The following is a 21,390-nucleotide window of genomic DNA, read 5'->3' on the forward strand; positions in this document are numbered from 1 at the left end:
TTTTCTTCTTTAGATCTCTATGACATGATTATCCTGGAGTGCCTTGTCTAATTATGTTGCATACAGTGTTCCGCAGCATTAATATCGATGACAATAAAGATGATTCAATTCAATAACTCACAAAAGGTTGGTTCTTAGACATTGTAGGTTTTAAGTCTTTTTTGAGCTTTAGATTATTAAATTACCTTATTTTCCGCACTATAGGGCACACCGGGTTATAGGGCGCACCCCCAAAAAATAGTTTTTGGTCCTATATTTTCCATACATAAGGCGCACCGGATTATAAGGCGCTACAATTGGAACGTCGACAAAACAGTCAGATAGTTCAGTCAAACTTATTACCCCCTTAACATTCCGAAAGCTTGCAAAGAAGCAAATACGTGTCGTAGACACGTGCGGATGCGGTGTCCGTACGATGTCACTCAAATGCATCGTTCCAAATATCATTCGGAAGGTTAAAGTCTTGGGATTCAAGAAATGCCAACCATTCCTTAGTTTCTATTTTCTTTTTCGCTCGCAACTTTACTGTGCATATGACAATAAATACTTGGAATTGAGTTTAATTTAAAAAAGACCCATCACAGAAACATCAAATTCACTCTGAAACAAGATACTGGGAAAATATATAGCCGGAGTAGATCACCGAAGTCGTTGCGTTCAATAATAATGTGCAACCATGGTCCTCTTATATCCGTGAGTGTAGTAAATCCAGGAGAGTAAAATATTTACAAATACAGAATGGTAAAACATGTTTCCTCTATGCCGTAGACAACCAAACTTGCTATTCACATTCATCTTTTTCAGCCAATTGCAGGCTTTGTTTTGCCCCTTTAGCCTATGCGAGACTGTAAATGATATAAAGGATCCGCCCCCTTTACCTCCGAATAACTTTAGCCAATAGTGATCGATTCAAATGATGATTGACACATTGGCTGGGAAATGAAATGCCGGCATATGTATCCCAGCATACACCGCGGACCACATCGCCTACGAGGAAAAATCTAGCCTTTGTTGCGAGACCTTGTGACTTAATATTGATCCATATATAAGGCGCACTGTATTATAAGGCGCATGGTCAGTTTTTGAAAAAAATAAAGGCTTTTAGGTGCGCCTTATAGTACGGAAAATACGGTACACAATCAAATGGTAAATATCAAATACCATCAGACAAAATTAATATTCCCAGCACGTCAGTCATTTTATTTGCCCACAATCAGTCTTGTTGGTGGATGGTGTGGTGGTTTTATGACACCGATCATAAATGTTTTGGCAGATCCATCATTAATGCTAAACAGATTGCGCTAGTATGTGTGATTCAAGAATTTGTTTTGACAGGAACACAGAAGCCGTTGATCGTGTGCCGGTAGACGGACACAATATGTATGCAGCGAGGAAGCGCCGACTCGTTATCACGCTCAATGTGTTTCTTCAAACAAAACGTGGCAACAAACAAGAATGACACAAGCTGAACCAGCTCCAAGCTCAGTTAAACTGCAGTGTGCTGCAGCCAAGAATGGGAAATAGAAGAACGGGGGAAAAACGGGGGTGGGAGCTAAAATCTAGGCCAGCACTGTTTCAAGTATTGCAGCATTTTCAAACACAATATTAAACAGTCGACTTCCAGTTCCTAGGAGGAAAAATAAAGACAAACACCTGCACAGCTTGACCAGGTGGACATAAGTTTATGGGCGAAGCGAACAACGTTGAATTGTATCGAGCGATGACGTACACCGACATCCACCCGGGAATCGAACCGTGCTGGGAGAAGAATCCACGCGTGCAGACCAACAAGCACGTTTTTGTGTTCTACTGGGAGCTGGCCTGCTTACGCTCGTGAAAACATCAAAACAATATTGAAAAAGCTTAAAAAGAAATCCATTGAGAAAAGACATAATCACGGGTTAGCGTGTTTACAAGCATACACGCCTATGTTAAAGGGACATTGTGTAATATTTGACCACTACATGGCACTGTATTTGTCATGTCCAGCATGGTCGCCGTGGCGACCAGCTGGCACCGCCCCCTTGGCACCGGCTGTAGCAGATTTTCTAATTTGCGTGTGTGCTTCTTAAAGGCGGGTTTTGGGGATTGCCGGTTGTGGGTTCATTGCATTACTTTGCATTATTCTGTTCTGTTTTGACTTGAGGAAACCTGTACTTGCCCGTTCTGAGTAAAAGCCTGTTTTGTGAGTATTCCTAGTCTGAGTTCCTGTTTGCCTGTAAGCCTGTTTTTGTTTTTGTCCCTGAGTGTTGGACGACTTTTATTTCCTTAATAAAAGTAACTGATCGTTAACGCGAATGAGTTCACCCTTCCCGCCTCCTGCCTCCGATCGGGTCCGGTCCCGTGACAGTATTGTCTAATGTGAATGAAAACCAGTGCCAAATGAGCACAGCGTAGCAGCAAAATGCCAGACAAACTTGGCGGTCACTACTAGGTATAGACTCTGCTAAGTAAAAGAAATACAAAATTTCTCGACTCGTGAATTTTTGCACATATTGAATAGAATAGAATAGAATATGCCTTTATTGTCATTGTTACAACATGGGATATATTGTGACAACAAAATTGGACGCGGCACTCCAGGACCACATTTTTACAGTGAGGACAAGGAAAACAAAAAGATAAAAGATACAGGAACAAAGAAGATATTGGTATGATAGTTCATGTATTTTTGCACGCTATTGAAATTGATAAATATTACAGACAATCCCTTTAACTATTCTCACCTGAGGGACTACAGAAATTGCCCTCCTTTTCTTCCTGCTACGGAAACCACTCACTCAAAAACATTTCGTCATTGAATCAAGTGCTACACCCGACACACACAAGACAATTATTTTGTTCTATTAGATGATTAGATTACCAGAGTCGACTGACAAGGTCTTCCATTGTATTAAAACAAATATGCCTGTGCTTTCATTTCATGATGGGCCGATGTAAGTTGATTCCTGATCATAAGATGTTTAGCTTGAGAAATTTACCTATTCAGGCATGCTTGCTGGAAAAGCTAAATATTTCAGACCAAATTGTGAGTTTTTTTTTTTTAATCAAATCAAATTCTACTCAGAACTCCCGCAAGCGAGAGGCAAATGGGCAAACTTCACCTTCCCCCACTCTCTTTCCATCCTTGGGTAGATTTAAGTCACGCTATTAAAGGTAGATGTATCTACCCCTCATTCTCTCTTTTCACTCTTTTTTTTTATCTTTATTCAACTGCTTTTTTCCCCCGACCCGGTTTCTCCTTTGTTACTGTAATTAGACGTATGAGTTACTTATGTCAACGATATCCTTTATTCTTTCGTTTGATCAAAATATCCTTGTCATGTTAATAAACATGGTTTGTTCTGTCAGGACAAGCACACAGGGTAGACCCAATCACGTTACGTTTCTCATAAGTTTTATTGAGAGAAAGAGGAAGGGTTGCGCCCACCATCCGGTGTTCGCTGAACGTGGGAAGCAAGTCGCTCTCGTACTCGGATTGTGATCCAAACACGGAAGTGTATTTTCTGTAGCGAGTGATGGCGGTGTCAGGGACAAAAAAAAACAGTCGATTGCCGGCACTGGAGAGCATAAACGTGGTCGGAGACAGAAATGGGTCGTAAGCCAGGACGGGAGAGCAGACCTGGTCGGGATCAAAACAGGTCGTAGCCGGAGACAAACGGGAGCAGAAACGGGACAGGCGGGAGTCATGGTAGAAGAAGGCTTGCCTAGTATACAAGGAGATTCGCAGACGGACTGACAAAAGGAGAGTGACAGGACTGGGTATAAATAACAGGGAAGCCAATCTGTCAAGGAGCCGTAGCTGGCGCCACACGGGTGGGGCCAATTGGGCGCCATGGCTCGTATCAAACCACTTATTTATTTGTGTGTGTCTCTATTATTTTACTTTTGGACTGATCAATTATTATCCATAGCGATGAACTGAAAAATCAATTATTTAAAGCTCAATTTAAAATATGTTTACAGTATTGCTTCCTTCGTGACGAAGGATGGACACATTATGAGGCTATTTTGAATTACGTCGCGTGGGAAAACGTGAGCACCAATAGGTAACCACCGAATTAGATTCTGAACAAAATAAATATAATTCAAAGCAATTTTCTCTATATACTACAGTACATCCAGACATTGCTGGATAGAAGAAAAAGCGGGTAACCGGAGGGGACTGCTTTTATTTCTGCGCCATTTTTTGATTTTTCAGAAGACATCCAATAAAATCCAATACCGTTTTTGTGGCTGATATCAAAACAATATCAATTTAAGAACAGGACGCCCCGAATGTTTAACGATCGCAAAGGATTAAAGCTGAAGACGGAGCCTCACGTTCAGCAGTTCAATTAGGTGTATTTACATAGCACAGGAGGTCCGGTTTTTGTGCCTGCTATCTTGGAATAAGCTGAAACAGTGCTCCTCTGTGTGGGTCTCACAGTACTCCCACTATCCTTGCTTTTACCCTGCCTTTATTTATTCTATTTTCAGCTACGGCCATTTTAAAGCTCCGCTTTCATCTCGCACACTGTCACTCTTTCCTAGCAACTTGTCAAATTAGAACAAATGCGCCTGTCGAAATGGGCTCAAGTGGACCGTAACAGATGTAGACTTCTTCAAAGTAAAATTGGACGACTTCTCTATCGATTGTTTCTTCGTATCAATTTGCGTGATTGTAGTCGGCCTTTGCTGTATAGATTTGATGGGCTTTTTTTTCACCACTCACCTAATGAACAGTCTAATTGGCATCAATACAGGATGAATAGAAACATATCGGCTTTTGGGGTGACACAATCGAAGATATTAAAGAGCAATTATGCAAACAAATGTCATCAGAGGAACTTTAAGATATTGGATTTTAAAGTAGTTTCATCTACCGACGCTTCTCCTTGGTTTATATCCCTGAAGAACGCCCAAGCTGCTAAATTGCTAGCGCGATTAATAACTGATAGAAATGAAATTTTACTGGTTTTCCTTTCTTGGAAAATTTCCTGAATCGTAAATTTGTAAAAAATATAATGTTAGGAATGTATTAGCGAAATATGAATTTCCTGAGGCTGGTGCTAAATATTATGTTAAGTTATGTTTATTTGGAAGGGCAGCACGGCGGCGCAGTGGTTAGCGCTTGTGTGGCACAGTTCATGTCATGGGAACCTCCTGCGTGGGTTCAAATCCAGCTCCAGACTTCCTGTGCGGAGTTTGTATGTTCTCTCCGTGCTTGCGTGGGTTTCCTCCGGGCACTCCGGTTTCCTCCCACGTTACAAAAACATGCATTTCAGGTGAATTGGCCGGTCCAAATTGTCCCTAGGTGTGAATGAGCGAATTAGTTGTCTGTCCCTGTGTGCCCTGCGATTGGCTGGCAACCAGTTGAGGGTGTCCCCTGCCCACTGCCCGGAGATGGCTGGGATGGGCTCCAGCCCCCCCGCGACCCTAATGAGGATAAGCGGTACGGCTAATGAGATGAGATGCTTATTTGTATGGCCCTTGATCACAAACAGTCTCTACCTACAATTGTTACAAACTAGCTAATTGTGACATTTCAGTAAAATTTTATGCAAGCTTAATTTTCATTATAATTGATTTCAATTGGCTCATCTCTGTCAGAACCAGAACGGAAACAGGACCCAATTGCGTAGCGGACCACAAGTTTTATTGAAGGAAAGAGGAAGGGCTGCGCCCAGGATCCGGTGTTCGCTGGACGCGGGAAGCAAGTCACTCTCATACTCGGATTGGGATCCGAACACGGAAGTGAATCTTCCGTAGCGAGCGATGGTGGTGTCAGGGACGGAAAAACTGGTCAGTAGCCGGGACTGTGAGAGCAAGGCGTGGTCGGGGTCAGAATGGAGTCGTAAGCCAGAACCGGAGAGTAGACGTAGTCGGGGACAAAAAGAGGTCTTAAGCCGGGACGGGAAAGCAGACGTGCTCAAGATCAAAACACTTCGTAGTCGGAGACAGGAGGGAGCAAAATCGGGACAGGTGGGAGTCAGGGTCGGAAAAGGCTTGCCTAGTATATATACACTGAGGCTAGCAGACGGACTGACAACAGGGGACTGACAGGTCTGGGCTAAGTCGGGACTGGAAGCCAATCAGAACCCGCGGCGGTTGGCGCCAAATGAGTGGGCAGAGGTGAATCACATCACAAATCATGACAATCTTGCCTGAATTTTTTTGCACTAAGGCCTTTTTCTCAAAAAAGCTTTCTTCAAATAAATGTGTTGGGTGATGATTATTGCTTAAAATCCATACAAAATCATCCTGACTGACAGATCAAATAAAGGTTTTCTCTCCCAAGCCCTACACAAAAGGGACACTGTGTAATATTTAGTGCCTCTAGTGAAAAACATTGATTTGAATAATAGGCAAAAGTACATGAACCATACCAATGTTATTTTTTATAAATATTCAGAGAAATTTGAATTTATTTTAGATATAGGAATCCATACCTATTTGTCGCCGCCATGTTTGCCAGGCATCTTGCTGCTACACGGTGCTCATTTGGCACTGGTTTACATTCGACAGACAATACAGTCGCATTTTATGGTTGAAAATTGTGCAAGGTACCTTTAAAGGAGACAAAATGCAAATTCTTCACTAAAAACTGGGAACATGGTGTTTTATTTCAATCACTCATTTGTGAGAGCTACATCTTGTGAAAATTCCTGGGTGCGTACAACTTTGGGTTGTAGGTTGAGGTTGTTTTCTCCAGCCATGCTAGTGATTATGACAAAATTTGTGTTTGTCAAGTGGCGCTTATTTGAAAAAAATGCAAAGTGATTAGAATTCAAACATCTGGAAATGAACTGAAAAAAAAAAGATTTAGAGGCCTGTGTCATGATTACTAATGTGAATCACCTACGCTCCTTTGGCGCCAACTGCCTCGGACTCTGATTGGCTCCTTGTCCCTATTTAAACCCATTCCTGTCTGTCGCCTTTTGTCAGTGCGTCTGTGAATATTTTTTTTACACGGCGAGCCCTTTCTCAACCCAGACTCACGCCTGTCCCGTTTTTTTGCTCCTGTTTGTCTCCCGCTACGACCTGTTTTGATCTTGACCACTTCTCCTCTTCCGTCCCGGCTTAGACTCGTTTCCGACCCCGATCACGTCTTGCTCTCCCAGTCCCAGCTACCGAGCAGTTTTCCGTCCCTGACACCGCCATCACTCGCGACGGAAGATTAACTTCCGTGTTCGAATCACAAGCCGAGTACGAGAGCGAACACCGGATCGTGGGTGCACCCCTTCCTCGTTCCTTCAATAAAACGCGAGTGGGTCCTGTTTTCGTTCTGTTCCTGACAGCCTGAGCATTTTCTTTGAAGGCTGTATTTCTATTTGTCTTTCTTTCTTTTTTTATTTTTTGTTTCCATCATGTTGCAACAAACATCAATTTTTTAAAAAGTGCACAAATCAACTGAAAAGAAAAAAGAGAAGACAGGTTGTAGCCAAAAGCTTATAAAAGACCCGTCCCCAAAAACTCTTTGAACACTTTGTCTATTAAGTCTTCTTTTCCCACTGATTCTGCAACTTGGTCCACTTTATTAGTCTCACATATTAATAATCGTCCCCTTTTTGAACCGTTAATGCCTTTTTGTTAGTGTTTACGCCGATAATATTATTCAACCTGGTTGCAAGTCAATATGAGTCATTTCATACATATATAAATAACTTTAATGAGATAGTACTTCAAACAAGTTCACCTCACCTGACCCGAATGAGTTCACAAATGTGTGATGGCCAGGCCCCTGGGCACACACATTTATCTTAGAACCAGCACACCCTAGTCAGGATGGTTTGACAGATTCAGATCTGCACAAGCCCGTCCTTGGTACATTCACTCAAATCACATTCACAATCAAACTGTCAGCACTCTTTCACACTTTTTATTTTCGGTTAGTATCTCATGTAGGAAGCGTCCTTTCTGCTGAGACTCTGTAAGAAGACCGGTTTGTATTATATCTGGTCGTTAAACTCACCGGGAGTCAATTTCAGAACAGGACTGTTTTTTTGAATGGCAGGGTTTTAACAACTGTGTCGTACTTCCGGTTGAGAATCATTTTCATCATTTGTATTCATTCCAATAGTTTTGTGAGAAGGTTGCCACAAACCCTGGAAATCCATCTATAAAATGCAGTTTACTTGAAGATTCAATGGGAACAGTCAGCAATTTTTGTTCCCCACTAATAACCGGAATTAAATTATAGGTCAAGAAACTGCAATGGTCTCTTTTATGAGAGCCTGTGTGTGTTGCCAGAAGTTTTAGTTAGGCCTCAGGGACGTGAGTAAAGGATTCACACCTCCCTCTGCTTGGTCTTTTTATGACAGCAATTGAAGTCAGGGACAGATGGTCTTGAGATAAAACTCAAATTCCCTTACACTTTGCTCTAAGATAATCTGGTTGAAGAACATTTTCGGATTAAAGAATATTAACACCAGTGATCACTCATAAAGCTTGATGGAAAATTGAACTTTTGATCATTGACTCCTTCCAGGATTTGAGTCAAAGGTATAATAGTTATCATAACAAAGGGCTTTTTGTCACACTACATTGTCTCTGTCGACGGACAGGTTTCCTCAGCACCGGTGACCAATCAGCAAAAGGCAATTACGGCCTCCTGGACCAGATTCAGGCGCTGCGCTGGCTCAACGAGAACATCGGTCACTTCGGCGGGGACCCAGAGAGAATCACCATTTTTGGCTCGGGAGCCGGGGGATCGTGCGTCAACCTCCTCATCCTCTCACACCACTCGGAGGGTAAAATTGCTTTTTGACTGCTTTTGTCCGCGAGAAAAAAAAAGTTAAGCCAATCGTGATGAATTCGGCGGCCATGTTTGATCCAGTGAAGTGACGAGAGCCATTAACACATATTACCTGGCCCTCGCTTCGATTAATGGTCCGTTGCATTTGGTTCCACCAAAAAAAAAAGCTCGCATCCATCTTACCTCCCTCTCCACATTAGCGACTTAGACATGTGTACCACAGGCGCCGTGTGTCATAGCTTTGTTCTTGAGTCAGTTATAAGCTATGACCTGCAGTCGAAAATTCACTCATTATGCTTTCATTTGTCAAAATGTCAAAATGCAGCTACAAATGAATTAAACTAGCACCTGCATGGCTCATCATACTTGCTTATGTCTATTTCTCTCCTGCCAATTCCATGCTAGGCTAATGGCTTCATAAAACCAGCGCCCATTACAAGAACAAATACAGTTCAGGAGCTTTGAGTTATGAGTAACAAATGACTTGCAATGTTTCAACAATGAGCCACATTTGTGAGCAATTCTTTAAAAAAGAGGCGTCAAGGAAATATTTTTGTCCTCGGCATAGACCCGTTATTAGTGCCATACAGATGAGAGGAGCGAAGCTTTACTGTGAAGATCGAGGCAGAACAATCCCCTGCCAGACAAGAGCTTCGAATTCCAGTTGAATTTATTGTATGCTAAATTTTTATCTCAGGGCATCTCTGACTGAACAATCAAGCAGTTGTTTTCCAAGCGCTTGTAGTGCTAAGAACAATTAACAAATCTTAAATGAATTGTAACAAAAAAGGCTTAAATATTGCATTTAGTGTTCTGTGTAGTTGTGGTTTGGAGTCACTAGATTGCAACAGTATCGGTTTTTGATTTATCTGAGAGCCCCGTCTTGTCGTAGTTGAATGCTAACATGTAATAACCCATTGTCTCTGTTTGCTGCCTCCTTTCTCCTAAAAAAATTTAAAACAAACGTCTTCTTCATGTCATCATCGTCATCGTCCTCGTCTCCATCATCAGCATGGGCCCCTTTTCTGTGCTTTGTGTCTGTAACACCCCAGTTTTCTCCGCCAGGCTTGGAGGTAAGGAGTCCGTCAAAATTCTGCTATCTTGCCCCCGTACTATCGGGAACCAAAAGAAGGGGAGTGAGTAAGGATAAAAGCTGGTGTGGTAGCCAAAACAAAGGAAGGCGAGTTGCAAAGAAAGCTGTCTAGGAGAAAGGCTTCCATCTCAAACTACCTTCGTACTTGGCGCTCAGTGTACAGTAATTGATTTCTGAGGGAAACGAGGGCTTTGCAGCCAGGCTTAATAATTTAGCGTTCGGTACTCAGACGTGGTGAGGCGGGCAGACGTAGAAGGAAAAGAGAGTGTTAAGGAAACGAGTGATGCAGGCAGACCCCCTAATGAGCCACTTGGGCAGCCGGAGTGACAGAACTCGAGTAAGACAGACTTACAAAAGAGGAAGGAAACCACCGAATTCAAAATGCTCTCGTTAGCATCCCGTACGTTATGCTACATGTAAGGCTCCATCTGTCTGCTATTGAGGAGATTGTAAAAGAAATACAACTGTCTGTATAACCCTGCTCAATATGGTAGTCAAGTCCACAATATTTGGGGCCTCTGTTCCTCCCAGGCTTGTTCCACAGGGCCATTGCCCAAAGCGGAACAGCCATCTCCAGCTGGTCCGTTAACTACCAGCCCCTGAAGTACACCAAAATTCTGGCTCGCAAGGTGGGCTGCACTTACAGTGAGACAGCCGATCTGGTAGACTGCCTGAGACGCAAGAACTTCAGGGAGCTTGTGGACCAGGACATTCAGCCGGCTCGCTACCACATCGCTTTTGGGCCGGTGGTGGATGGGGACGTGGTGCCTGACGATCCCGAGATTCTAATGCAGCAGGTACTGACCAGAAGTAGGGTGTGTGTTGCCAAGTCCGGCGCTGATTGTTTCTCTCCTGTATTCCTTGTCTAGGGGGAGTTCCTCAACTACGACATGCTGATTGGCGTCAATCAAGGAGAAGGGCTAAAGTTCGTCGACGACAGTGAGGACAACGACGGCATCTCAGCTGCAGCCTTCGACTACACCATCTCCAATTTTGTTGACAACCTCTACGGATACCCGGAGGGTAAAGAAAATATTATTTTACAACATCATATAACAAAACCTCAAATGTAGAGAAACTCTGAGACAAAAGGGAATTTTACACACTTTAGCACTAAAACTATTAAAGTTTTTGGGTATTTTAAACAGATCATATCCTATCATAGCCATTTTTTAAACTGGGGGTGGGGTCTGTGCACTGGTCGTTGACTCTCTTCAGGAACTGAGACGTCATGTCAACATAGTGGCGATTAATGTAACTCAAGTGACAAGTCGACTTAAGTGGTTTAGCATCCAAAGAAGATACTGATTACATTTAGATGTGGGTCTTTGCTTTATCCATTGGACTGCGAGGTCTTTGATATCTCATACTAACATTTTGTGAGGGAAATGAGTGAAACTCCCGACTGGGTCAATTAAACTTCAGTGGAGTCAACAAAGTGAATTTAATTGATAAAACTACTCCAGTCTATCTTGATTTTATTCAAGTATCTGTCATGAGGATTGTCTTCAACTCTGGTGGGTCTGTGAATTGGTCCTTGATTTTCTTTAAACAAAGTGAGATTTCACACCAACATTGGGCAGTAGAAGTTGAATGTGTCTAAAGTACTCATTTATTTAGTCTTGCTATTAGAAGAATAGCTTGTCATGATGATTTTCTTCCACAATGGTGGGCACAGGCTTTGGTCTTTGATGCATTGTGGGTTTTGCAGCACCTTATAACACAATTGTGTGAGGAAAAAACATACCACACCTGAATCTCGCAAGTGACTCAAGCTGTAATACAAAGAAACTTTCCTCTCTTGAGGATTATCTTTCACCATGGTGGGTCCATGCCTTGGCCTTTTAGGCTCTGTGGGTCCTTGTGCCGTCTTCCTCTATCTTCTAATTTCACCACCGTCTTATCCAACAGAGAACAAGCCTCCCACTAAGCAACGAACCCGTTAGGATACGGTCACGCAATCTGTCACTCCTTTTTTAACCTTTTGTATATTTTTCCCTTAAGAGCGTTATTGTTGTGTAAATGATGCTAAAACAGATTAATTGGCTGATGATTGAACTCAGCTGATCTTTCATTCTTTTTCTCTAGGTAAAGACATCCTGAGGGAGACTATTAAGTTTATGTACACAGACTGGGCAGACAGAGACAATGGTGACATGCGGCGCAAGACCCTGCTAGCGCTTTTTACAGACCACCAGTGGGTGGCCCCGGCAGTGGCCACTGCCAAACTTCATGCCGAGTTCCAGTCCCCTGTTTACTTTTACACATTCTACCACCACTGCCAGACAGAGACACGGCCTGAGTGGGCTGACGCCGCCCACGGGGATGAGATACCGTACGTTTTCGGCGTACCCATGATCGGAGCCACTGACCTCTTCCCATGCAACTTCTCCAAGAACGATGTGATGCTCAGCGCTGTTGTCATGACCTACTGGACCAACTTTGCCAAAACTGGGTAAGAATTTTAGGGTTTGAATTCCGATACCTTCTTTGAAGCATTACTTTTGAATTTAATGTATTTTCCGCACTATTAGGAGTCTTTTGTAATAATTTGTTTTCATGTATAAGGCACATGGGTTTAAAACTACAGTAAGTGCAAGGGTTTCCCAAAAATCTGGGAAAAAAAGTACCTTATTGATTCATATTCATCATTGATTAGTTCCCTGATCAGATTCCATTGATCAGTTGCAATATATCATTGATCACAATTGCATGACATTGGAGGCAACGGGAATTGAACCTGAATCACGGCGGGGAGCGTGCCATATCCCAACCACTACAACACTAGGGATACAGACGTCATATGAAATAGCACAAGGTGTTATCTCATCATTTTGATCCGGATTCGATTCCCGTTCTTTCCAATGTTATACAATTGTTGACAACCATCCATGCCCTTCGACTGGTGGTCAGGATTTGGTGATCTCATTATTGCTATCCGGTTTGATCCCTGTTTCCACCATTGTTATGCAATTGTGGTCAGTGATAAAATATATCAACTCATCCCTAAGTGCAGGAATATGGTAACACATTCCCAATTCTGTCTGCATTTAAAGCGCACCGGAATATAAGGCTTAGGTTAAAGTTTTTAGCCAATTTGGGAATTTTGGGTGCATTTTACAGTCTGGAAAATACGGTACTCATGGATTAACAAAGTTTAGAGAAGCAACCCTAACTGTCTCATTGGTCCTTTGCTAGGGACCCCAACTTGCCCGTCCCGCAGGACACAAAATTTATCCACACCAAGCCAAACCGCTTTGAAGAAGTCATATGGACCAAGTTCAACTCCAAGGACAAGCAGTACCTCCACATTGGCTTGAAACCTCGCGTCAGAGACAACTACAGGGCTAACAAGGTAGCTTTCTGGTTGGAGCTGGTCCCCCATCTCCATAATCTCCACGATGAGCTATTTTCCACCACAACCCGCTCACCCCCCGGACCTGGCTCCGGCACCCCCAGGACCAGGACTACAGGCACGCGCACCACACACCGCCCCTACCCTACCTTCTCTTACGACTCTGAGCCCGACAGTTCAGAACGCCCGCCTCCTGTCCTTTTCCCTGGCGACACCCGCGACTACTCTACAGAGCTTAGTGTGACGGTGGCAGTGGGCGCCTCGCTACTCTTCCTCAACATCCTGGCCTTTGCCGCCCTCTACTACAAGCGCGACAAGCGGCACGAGATGCGACGTCACCGGCTGTCCCCTCAGCGAGGTGGCCCCGCCAATGACCTGGCCCATAGTCAGGAAGAGGAGATCATGTCCCTACAGATGAAGCACTCGGAGCACGACGCCCACCACGATATGGAGCCTCTGCGGCCCCACGACATCCTGCGCCCCGCCTGCCCACCCGACTATACGCTGGCGCTGCGCCGGGCCCCAGACGATGTGCCTCTGATGACGCCCAACACCATCACCATGATCCCTAGCACTATCACGAGCATGCAGCCCCTCCATGCCTTCAACACCTTCCCCACCACAGGCCACAACAACACTTTGCCCCACCCCCACTCAACCACCCGCGTATAGTGGAGGCTAGGCTAACCCTGCAGCACCACCTAAAGACCATGAAGACTGGCTTTGTTTCAGCAAACTCTGGACTTATGGTATGGTGACCCTCTGGGAAAATCACCAACGCCTCCATTGTGAGATACCGGGCGAACCAGCGGGCGGCGTGTCAACCCAGCTTCAGGAAGCATCAGGATGTCTTTCCTAGCATCTTCTCATCATTTCTTAAAGCGAACTCTAACTGTTTTTGTGGTGGAGGACAATTCTAAATATTATGTTTCATCCCTTTTGTGTGTTTCTATTTTCTACACCCTGACCTGCTTTTTTCCATCCCCTTTATCTAGTGTTTGTAAAGGGAGTGAGGGTCAGCTATGAAAGGTATCTCGTACTTTCATTCAACCAGCATTCTCGGTGCCAAGTTCATGTTTGCGTTCTCATGAAGGGCAAAAATCCTAGAGAAAATATTTATTGTCAACTAACAAACATGCTCTCATGACAAAGTGCCAAACTGGCCCTCGATTGTGCTTTGCTTTCTTTTCACTGCTCGTCTCTGATTCTGTTGTTGTTTAGTATGTGCAACTGCATTTTTTTGAGTTGAAAATATAAATATAAAGTATATATAAAAATATATATATAGTTGTATATGTGTACAAAGAAGAAAGTCTATCATTGAGTGTTTTATCGTAGGGGATCTATGCATGAATTGTTTTCCGATGAGGCTCATTGGGTGGGCATGGGTGTAATGACGGCCGCAACACTTTTTTTTCCTTCAAACTGACAAAAGCATAATTTCTCATGTGGATATTTTGGCTGTCAGGCCGTCTATGCCGCGCTTTCATCCGTACCATGGCTGTACTTGTGGCTCATGATTCTCTCCATCGATTGTGCCCGGTCCAACCCAAAGAGCGTGCGTATTATCTTGTCAGTTGATCTTTTTGTGCGTTTTCATCAACACTCGACTCTTGGATTTCTATAAGCACACAGGTGTGTTGGCCTGCTGGGAGTCAGGGTACCCTTCCTGTCCCTGATTGTGCCCGTTTTCCCCGTTTTTGATCACCAGTGCTGTCGTCGCTCGTGTGCTAGCTTATAGACTCGTTTTGATTTCTTCTTCGTTGTATTCGGATCCACGAAAGAGGCTTAAAGTTGGAATTCGGAGCTGGATTTGAGGCTGTCGCCAAAGCCTCACTGACCCCTCAATCTCAGCATTTTGCAACTAGAGACACGTGCACAATGTACAAGACAAAAAAAAACAGCTTTTGTGGTGGAGCTCTGTCAAGTCTATGAGAAAAGAGACTTTGGAAAAAGCCTTAAATCACAAAGGGGTACCCTGAGCTGACATTTAAGGGCATGGCCAGCTTTGTAATGTCTCTGTTTGCCAAGATGAAACCTTTGCTATACCTTCCTATGGAGGATTTGATCCATGTTTTGGGGAAAAGGGGTGGGGGGTTTTGTGGGTGACACTACCTGAAAAGTCGAACGCCGCAAGCTCTGTGCATCGGGCTGTTCTTCTTTCATGTCGATTTTATAAACTGCCGTTGGAAGAGGTTGTGGGATGACTGAAGAACTTCCACAGACACATACACACAATAAACCTGCAAACAAATCAAAAGTGTACATTTTTAAATGTAAGGATCATACAGATAAAATATTTGTAAATATTAAGTTTCTTGAAAACGTTCCTTATTTTTATTTTTTGAGTGAATGAACAAAAGGCCCATTCTTTTTTCTGAAAACCCCAGACAACAGGTGCAGTTTGCAAAAAAGAGCTACCGCACTGATTTTATTTTCCTACTTTTGACCACAAAGACATTCTGTAGCATCCAGACACTGTAGCAAAATTATATTGTTCCTTTTTGCAAATAAATGCTACTTCAAATTCCCCCATCTCCCTTTCACCCCCTCCCCCAAAAATGGTTTCATACAATCAGATAGTCTGCGCCATCACGTTATCACTCTTCTTACATGGCATGCTCAGTGACGCAAAGATGTGAAAGCAGTCAAGTTGTGTTTATTAGTATAGCCCTTGATCACAAGAACTCTCAAAGGGCTGTACAGACTACAGAATACCATTACAGCTTTGTCTAATTTAAATTCTACATGAGGGCAAGAAAAACTCAGAAACCGCAGCATGAGGAAAATGAAGCATTCAGAGAGGGCCTCACATGAAGTATACCCACTTCCAGGATGACCAGGGTCATCGACATACAATACATAGAAAACATCAACATGATATATGCTGTAGGTAAAAATAGAATGTCCGGCTGACGGATTCCTGTTCCAAAATCATGACCGATCCAGAAGATTCTATATGATGGCGTACATCAGGTCTAAGTGCCAGTACGATGGCTCAAAATGAATGCACCATGCAACCACCAGGCGTATCTTTCTCCCTCAGGCAAAAGAAAACAAGAGTATTAGGTCAACATCATTCAAAAGCTATTATATAGCTATTATGTAAGTGTGTTTCAAGCCTAGATTTCTTCTTGGTTCTTGGGATCACGAGTAGACCAGCGTTTTCTGAGTGGAGGCTCCGAGCAGGAACATAGGGGGGAAATTAAATCGGAAAGGTATGATGCGGCAAGTCCATGGAAATTTGTGTACACTGTCAAAATAAACCATTGCTTGTATGCGCCACAATACGAAAGTTGAAGGGAGTAGGCCCTCGACAAGCTCACTTTACATGTAACCGTGTTTACATGAAGCCACTTTAACGTGTGTCCAACATGAGGGCTTTAATACCATGAAATGCCTCTCGCACAAACACACGAGAATAAAATCTTACAGTTATTACTACAATGCCCGCACACTGTGTTGCCCTTGTTGTATTTTTACTGAAGTCAAAGAAGGTTATGGCACATGCAAGCACACAACTTCAAATACGCATGCACCTAAAATTCATGCTTGGATTTCAATGCAAAGATGCACCTGTTGTCAACTTACCCACCCCCCTTTTACTCATTTTTTAAACACATGATTTGAGAATAAATTTGGTATAAAAGTGGCATTATTAAAAGAAAAAAAGGTGCTAAAAACGTAGAGGAAAAAAATAAAGGTGGTGATATTTCTGTTGAGTTTAGAAGTTATTATCCACTGTATGCTGTGATACTGATCTGGGCAACAATAAAGACATTCATAGCCAAATGTGTGTGTAGCTTGTGTCTTTATTAAGGCTGCTTTTCCTTAATAATAATTATAATAGAGGCAGCACGGCAGCGCAGTGGTTAGAACGTGTGCGGCACAGTTCTGAGGTCATGAAAGCAAACCTTCCTGTGTGGAGTTTGCATGTTCTCCCCAAGATTGTATGGGTTTCCTCCGGGCACTCCGGTTCTCCTCCCGCATCCCAAAAACTTGCAGGTTAATTGGCTGGTCCAAATTGTCCCAGGGTATGAATGAGCAAGTGAGTTGTCTGTCTCTGTGTGCCCTGCAACTGTCTGGCAACCAGTTCAAGGTTTCCCCTTCCCACTTCCTGAAGATAGCTGGGATGGGCTCTAGCACTCCTGCGACCCTACTGAGGATTGAGTGGTGCAGATAATGGATGGATGATTCGTAATAATAATCAAAAATACAGCTTTCCAAATATTTTGTTATTTTGAAAAAAGAAAATCCTTTCTTTACAACCGTCTGACAGCAGACCACCAGATGGCGCTAGATATTGCAAGTACTGTAGACCTCTTTTGCTCACAGAAGGGTCAGTATTTATTTTCGGGAAAGTCTTTTTATGAAAAAGCTGACGTAGCCAAACTCAATTGGATGGTTAATTGATGCACAAATGCTGGGGTGAAAGGGGTGTGATGTGATAAATATTGTGTAACTGATATACCGTACGAGTAATTTGGTTAATGTTTTATTGAACAGAACGCATGCAAACTTCCATACAAATATTCCAAAGCAATGTTACTTGGAAATAAAACAAAAACTGTACAGATAATCAAAATTACAAGAAATAGAAATAAACATACCAGGTCATATACGGACATTTTGAAAAAAAAATGCTTTATTGAACAAAATTATATACACTTCCGTACAAAAAAATCCACAACAATGTTATGTTAACATTGTAACGAAACGGTACCAAAAAAAATCAAGATTCAAAGAAAATAGAAATAAATAAAATATTATTTTACAATTAGTATTAGTTTTAAGGGCCTTCTGGTTGTCGGAACGTTTTTTTGACTACAGTAAATGTATTTTACGTCACATTGAAAGGCGACGAAAGATATTTTTCTACCCGTAAATGGGAATTTAGCTATATTGAGAATAAGATATCCTTTGTAAATTCCTCTTGGTACATGTCCAATCCAATTTCAAAATTATCACGAGAAATTGTTTATTTCTCGCATGTTTTAAGGGGAAAAAATCTCAGAAATTGTAGAATAATGTATATTGTCAATCAAACAATGTGATCATTTTGTATATTGATTGTTAAATGATTGTTAGAATGATGTACGATGTGATCATTTGTTTCTGTGATCGATAGAAAAAAAAGACAAATGTGTTTAGGTTTCAACCTGCCATCCCCTTATTTTCTTTTCAGGAAATTTGTTCATTTTATGATGTGATGTTTTTTACAACACGATTAAAAAGAAAATATCAAGAGAAAAATACAGAATACTAAAAAAATAGTTTTCTAAAGTCGTTTGCGCTTTTATTTTCTCGACTTCCGGTTACAGTGCACTTCCGGGTCACAGCCAGAACCTACCCAAACATTCTACTGTGGCTGTGCTAAGCAACGGCGAATTTATTCTCCAGTTTTCAGTCGGAGGTAAGATTTTTCGTTATTAGATTTTCACTTTAATTGCAAAACTATTGGTTTGAGTAATTTCTCTTTGATGGCTGGCCTCCTTTCGCTGTCTAAAATGAGCTTGCATTCGCGCGACTGACGTAAAATGGAGGTTGTATAGTCCAGAGGCGATTCAATCTTTGTTCCGATGCAGCATTTCTGGGGGGATATGAGCGGCGAACCTCGCAAGCCGGGAATGTCGTCCCTCCCCTCGGTCGCATCCGACAGCCCCTGCCCGGTCGACATCGACCCGGTGGAGTACACGCTGCGGAAGCGCCTCCCTCGAAAACTCCCCAAGAGGCGAAACGACGTGTACGTGAACATGAAGACGGACTTCCGGGCGCAACTCGCCCGCTGCCAGAAGCTACTAGACGGGGGTAGCGGCCATCGCGAGATTTTCGTGCACGGCCTCGGCCTGGCTATCAATCGTGCTATCAACATCGCGCTGCAGCTGCAGGCAAGCAGCCAGGGGGCGCTGCAGCTTGCGGCTAATACCTCCACGGTGGAGCTGGTGGACGACCTGGAGCCTGAAGACCCCGACGAGGCCGCGGAGCCCATGACCCGAACGCGCAACAACTCTGCTATCCACATTAAGATTTTTTACCCCAAACCCTAGTGAAACAGCTGGAAGATTTTATATTTTTAGCATCCTTCATGCATGCATTGTAATTTATTTTGTAGTATTGAATTGTGTAGTAGCCAGGGGCGGATCCTGATTAGTTTAAGTGAGGGAACTCAAGGGGGTACAACCAGGGTTGGGTAGGGTTACTTTAACTGGATTACTTTCAATTACTTTTGGATTACTCCAATACCAAATATGCTAATAAAAGACAAAAGAAACTAAAAATGAATAAAATGACTCACAACACCTGGTAAGCTTTCTCTCCTGGCTTTGATCTCCAGCAAAACTAACATAAAATGCGACAGAAACAAAATGAAAATAAATCCAAACAGATTGCCAATATCATTTTTGCCGTTCCATGTATTCTGTTACTCCCCAAGCCTGGACAAAATTTAGTCATTTTATTCATATTTAGTTTCTTTTGTCTTTTATTAGCATATTTGGTATTGGAGTAATCCAAAAGTAATTGAAAGTAATCCAGTTAAAGTAACCCTACCCAACCCTGGGTACAACTGATATTTTGGTGGGGCCACCGAAAAGTTATCAGAAAAAGAAGAAAAGCGGCTTACCAACCTCTCGCTTTTATTTGTATTTTTCTTATTTTCATAACTCTTTGCATGCCGTCTTCTTACCGTGAATTTAAGTGCTGTCGAACAAGGAAATTGTGTAGGGGAACTAAATTTTTAACTGAATTTTTTTTTGGGGGGGGCACATGAGGTGTCCAATCGGATCACAGGCGTCCCCGTTCCCCCGTAGAAGATTCGCCAGTGATAGTAGGATGGTATTTGTTGGGTCTTTGCCATATCAATGGGGAAATCTTTAATTTTGAACTACCTAATTTTCTGCACTTTAAGGTGCATCTTAATTTAAGGCACACCCCCCCTCCCTCCAAAAATAGTATTGTGTCATATTTTTTATACATAAGGCGTACCAGACCATATGGTGCATGGAATTGAGACTACAGTGACCGCTACTTGTGTGTATAATCATTGGGCTCCATATATACTTACAGTATATATCAATGCAATAATTTGATAAGTGTCACTGACCATAATCGCAAAACATTGTATGCAATGGGAATCGAACCTGTGTAGAACGTCAACACTTTATCATTAGGCCACCCGTGGAATGGGTGAAATATGAAAAGTTCTTCCAGTTATCACACTTTTTACTTGCAGTGCCAACAACACTGATTTGCATAGTGCATTCTGATAGGTTAAACAATCTCTCCACTTCTTCACCTGTGCGTCAATAACCTATTAGTTTGTTATGTATATGAATATAAAAGAGCTTGTGCAGTGTTTTGTTTTCAGAACATTCGGTGGTGAAGAAATGGAGAGGCTGTTTAAAATATCAGGTTTGATTCCTGTTGCATAGGTTTTGCAATTTAGGTCAGCAATATGCAGTAAATCTTGTATGTAAAATTGTGTATGGCTACCCATCCCAATAATTCTAGATGCCTTTTCGATCCAAACCACTTTATTCTGTGGTGTATGTATAAGGTGCACCGGATTATAAGGAGAATTTTCCAATTTCTGGCCAAATTCGGATTTTTGGGTGCGCTTTATAGTCCGGGAAATACTCTACTTGTTATTATAATGAGTGCCCACGTGGTGGCAGTAGTTTACACATAATCTTGCGTTTTCATCAAGTCCTAAACATTGGTCAGTGGAAGTGTTTTCTGTAAATCTGTAATAAAGTGAGGTATAACAGCAATTTGTGAGTTTTATGTTATTTTTGTTAATCCCAGCCAATCACTCCTCTCGTATATAATTGCAAATCCCTTTCTAAAGCAATAATAAACCATACACAAACTCAGGAGGTAGACCGCTCATCTTGGGATCAAGAGATCGCAGGTTCGATTTGTCGAAGTGTCCTTGGGCAAGACACTGAATCCCTAATGCCCCCAATAAGCAGGTTGGCACCTTGCATGGCCACTATAGGTGTGTGTGTGTGTGAATGGGTAAGTGTGAAGCACATTGTAAAGCGCTTTGGGAGGTCTTCATCGACTTGAAAACCGCTATATAAATGCAGACAATTTAGCATTTACAAACGTAACGTGGCACCTATTTACTCACGGAAGATAATGTAGAATTTATAAAAAAGAACTTGTTTGCACAAATATTGACCAAATAAGCCACACAAATAATTA

General features: G+C 42.5%; 2 protein-coding genes across 3 annotated transcripts in view; both read left to right on the top strand.

Moving 5' to 3' along the window:
* nlgn2a (neuroligin 2a) overlaps positions 1–16,977 on the top strand; it is a 135,866-nt gene extending 118,889 nt beyond the window's left edge. For both annotated transcript variants that reach the window (XM_088348564.1, XM_088348565.1), the window contains 5 exons: positions 8,547–8,732; positions 10,362–10,627; positions 10,700–10,853; positions 11,919–12,285; positions 13,029–16,977. In XM_088348564.1, the coding sequence (XP_088204690.1) occupies positions 8,547–8,732; positions 10,362–10,627; positions 10,700–10,853; positions 11,919–12,285; positions 13,029–13,857 (1,802 nt within the window). In that variant the 3' untranslated portion in view covers positions 13,858–16,977. The remainder of the gene's footprint in view (positions 1–8,546; positions 8,733–10,361; positions 10,628–10,699; positions 10,854–11,918; positions 12,286–13,028) is intronic.
* Positions 16,978–18,496: 1,519 nt separating this feature from the next.
* pop7 (POP7 homolog, ribonuclease P/MRP subunit) lies at positions 18,497–20,954 on the top strand. The gene is made up of 2 exons (XM_088348424.1): positions 18,497–18,598; positions 18,771–20,954. Exon 2 carries the CDS (start codon positions 18,786–18,788, stop codon positions 19,230–19,232), a length of 447 nt encoding a protein of 148 aa, XP_088204550.1. The 5' UTR covers positions 18,497–18,598; positions 18,771–18,785; the 3' UTR covers positions 19,233–20,954.
* Positions 20,955–21,390: the final 436 nt, after the last annotated feature.

This window comes from Urocampus carinirostris, chromosome 11 (genome assembly GCF_059441175.1).
Source record: "Urocampus carinirostris isolate Australia breed hairy pipefish chromosome 11, RoL_Ucar_1.0, whole genome shotgun sequence".
NCBI classification, from domain to species: domain Eukaryota; kingdom Metazoa; phylum Chordata; class Actinopteri; order Syngnathiformes; family Syngnathidae; genus Urocampus; species Urocampus carinirostris.

Coding starts and splice junctions, on each gene's coding strand:
- pop7 (XM_088348424.1), top strand. CDS start 18,786: ATGAGCGGCGAACCTCGCAAGCCGGGAATGTCGTCCCTCCCCTCGGTC.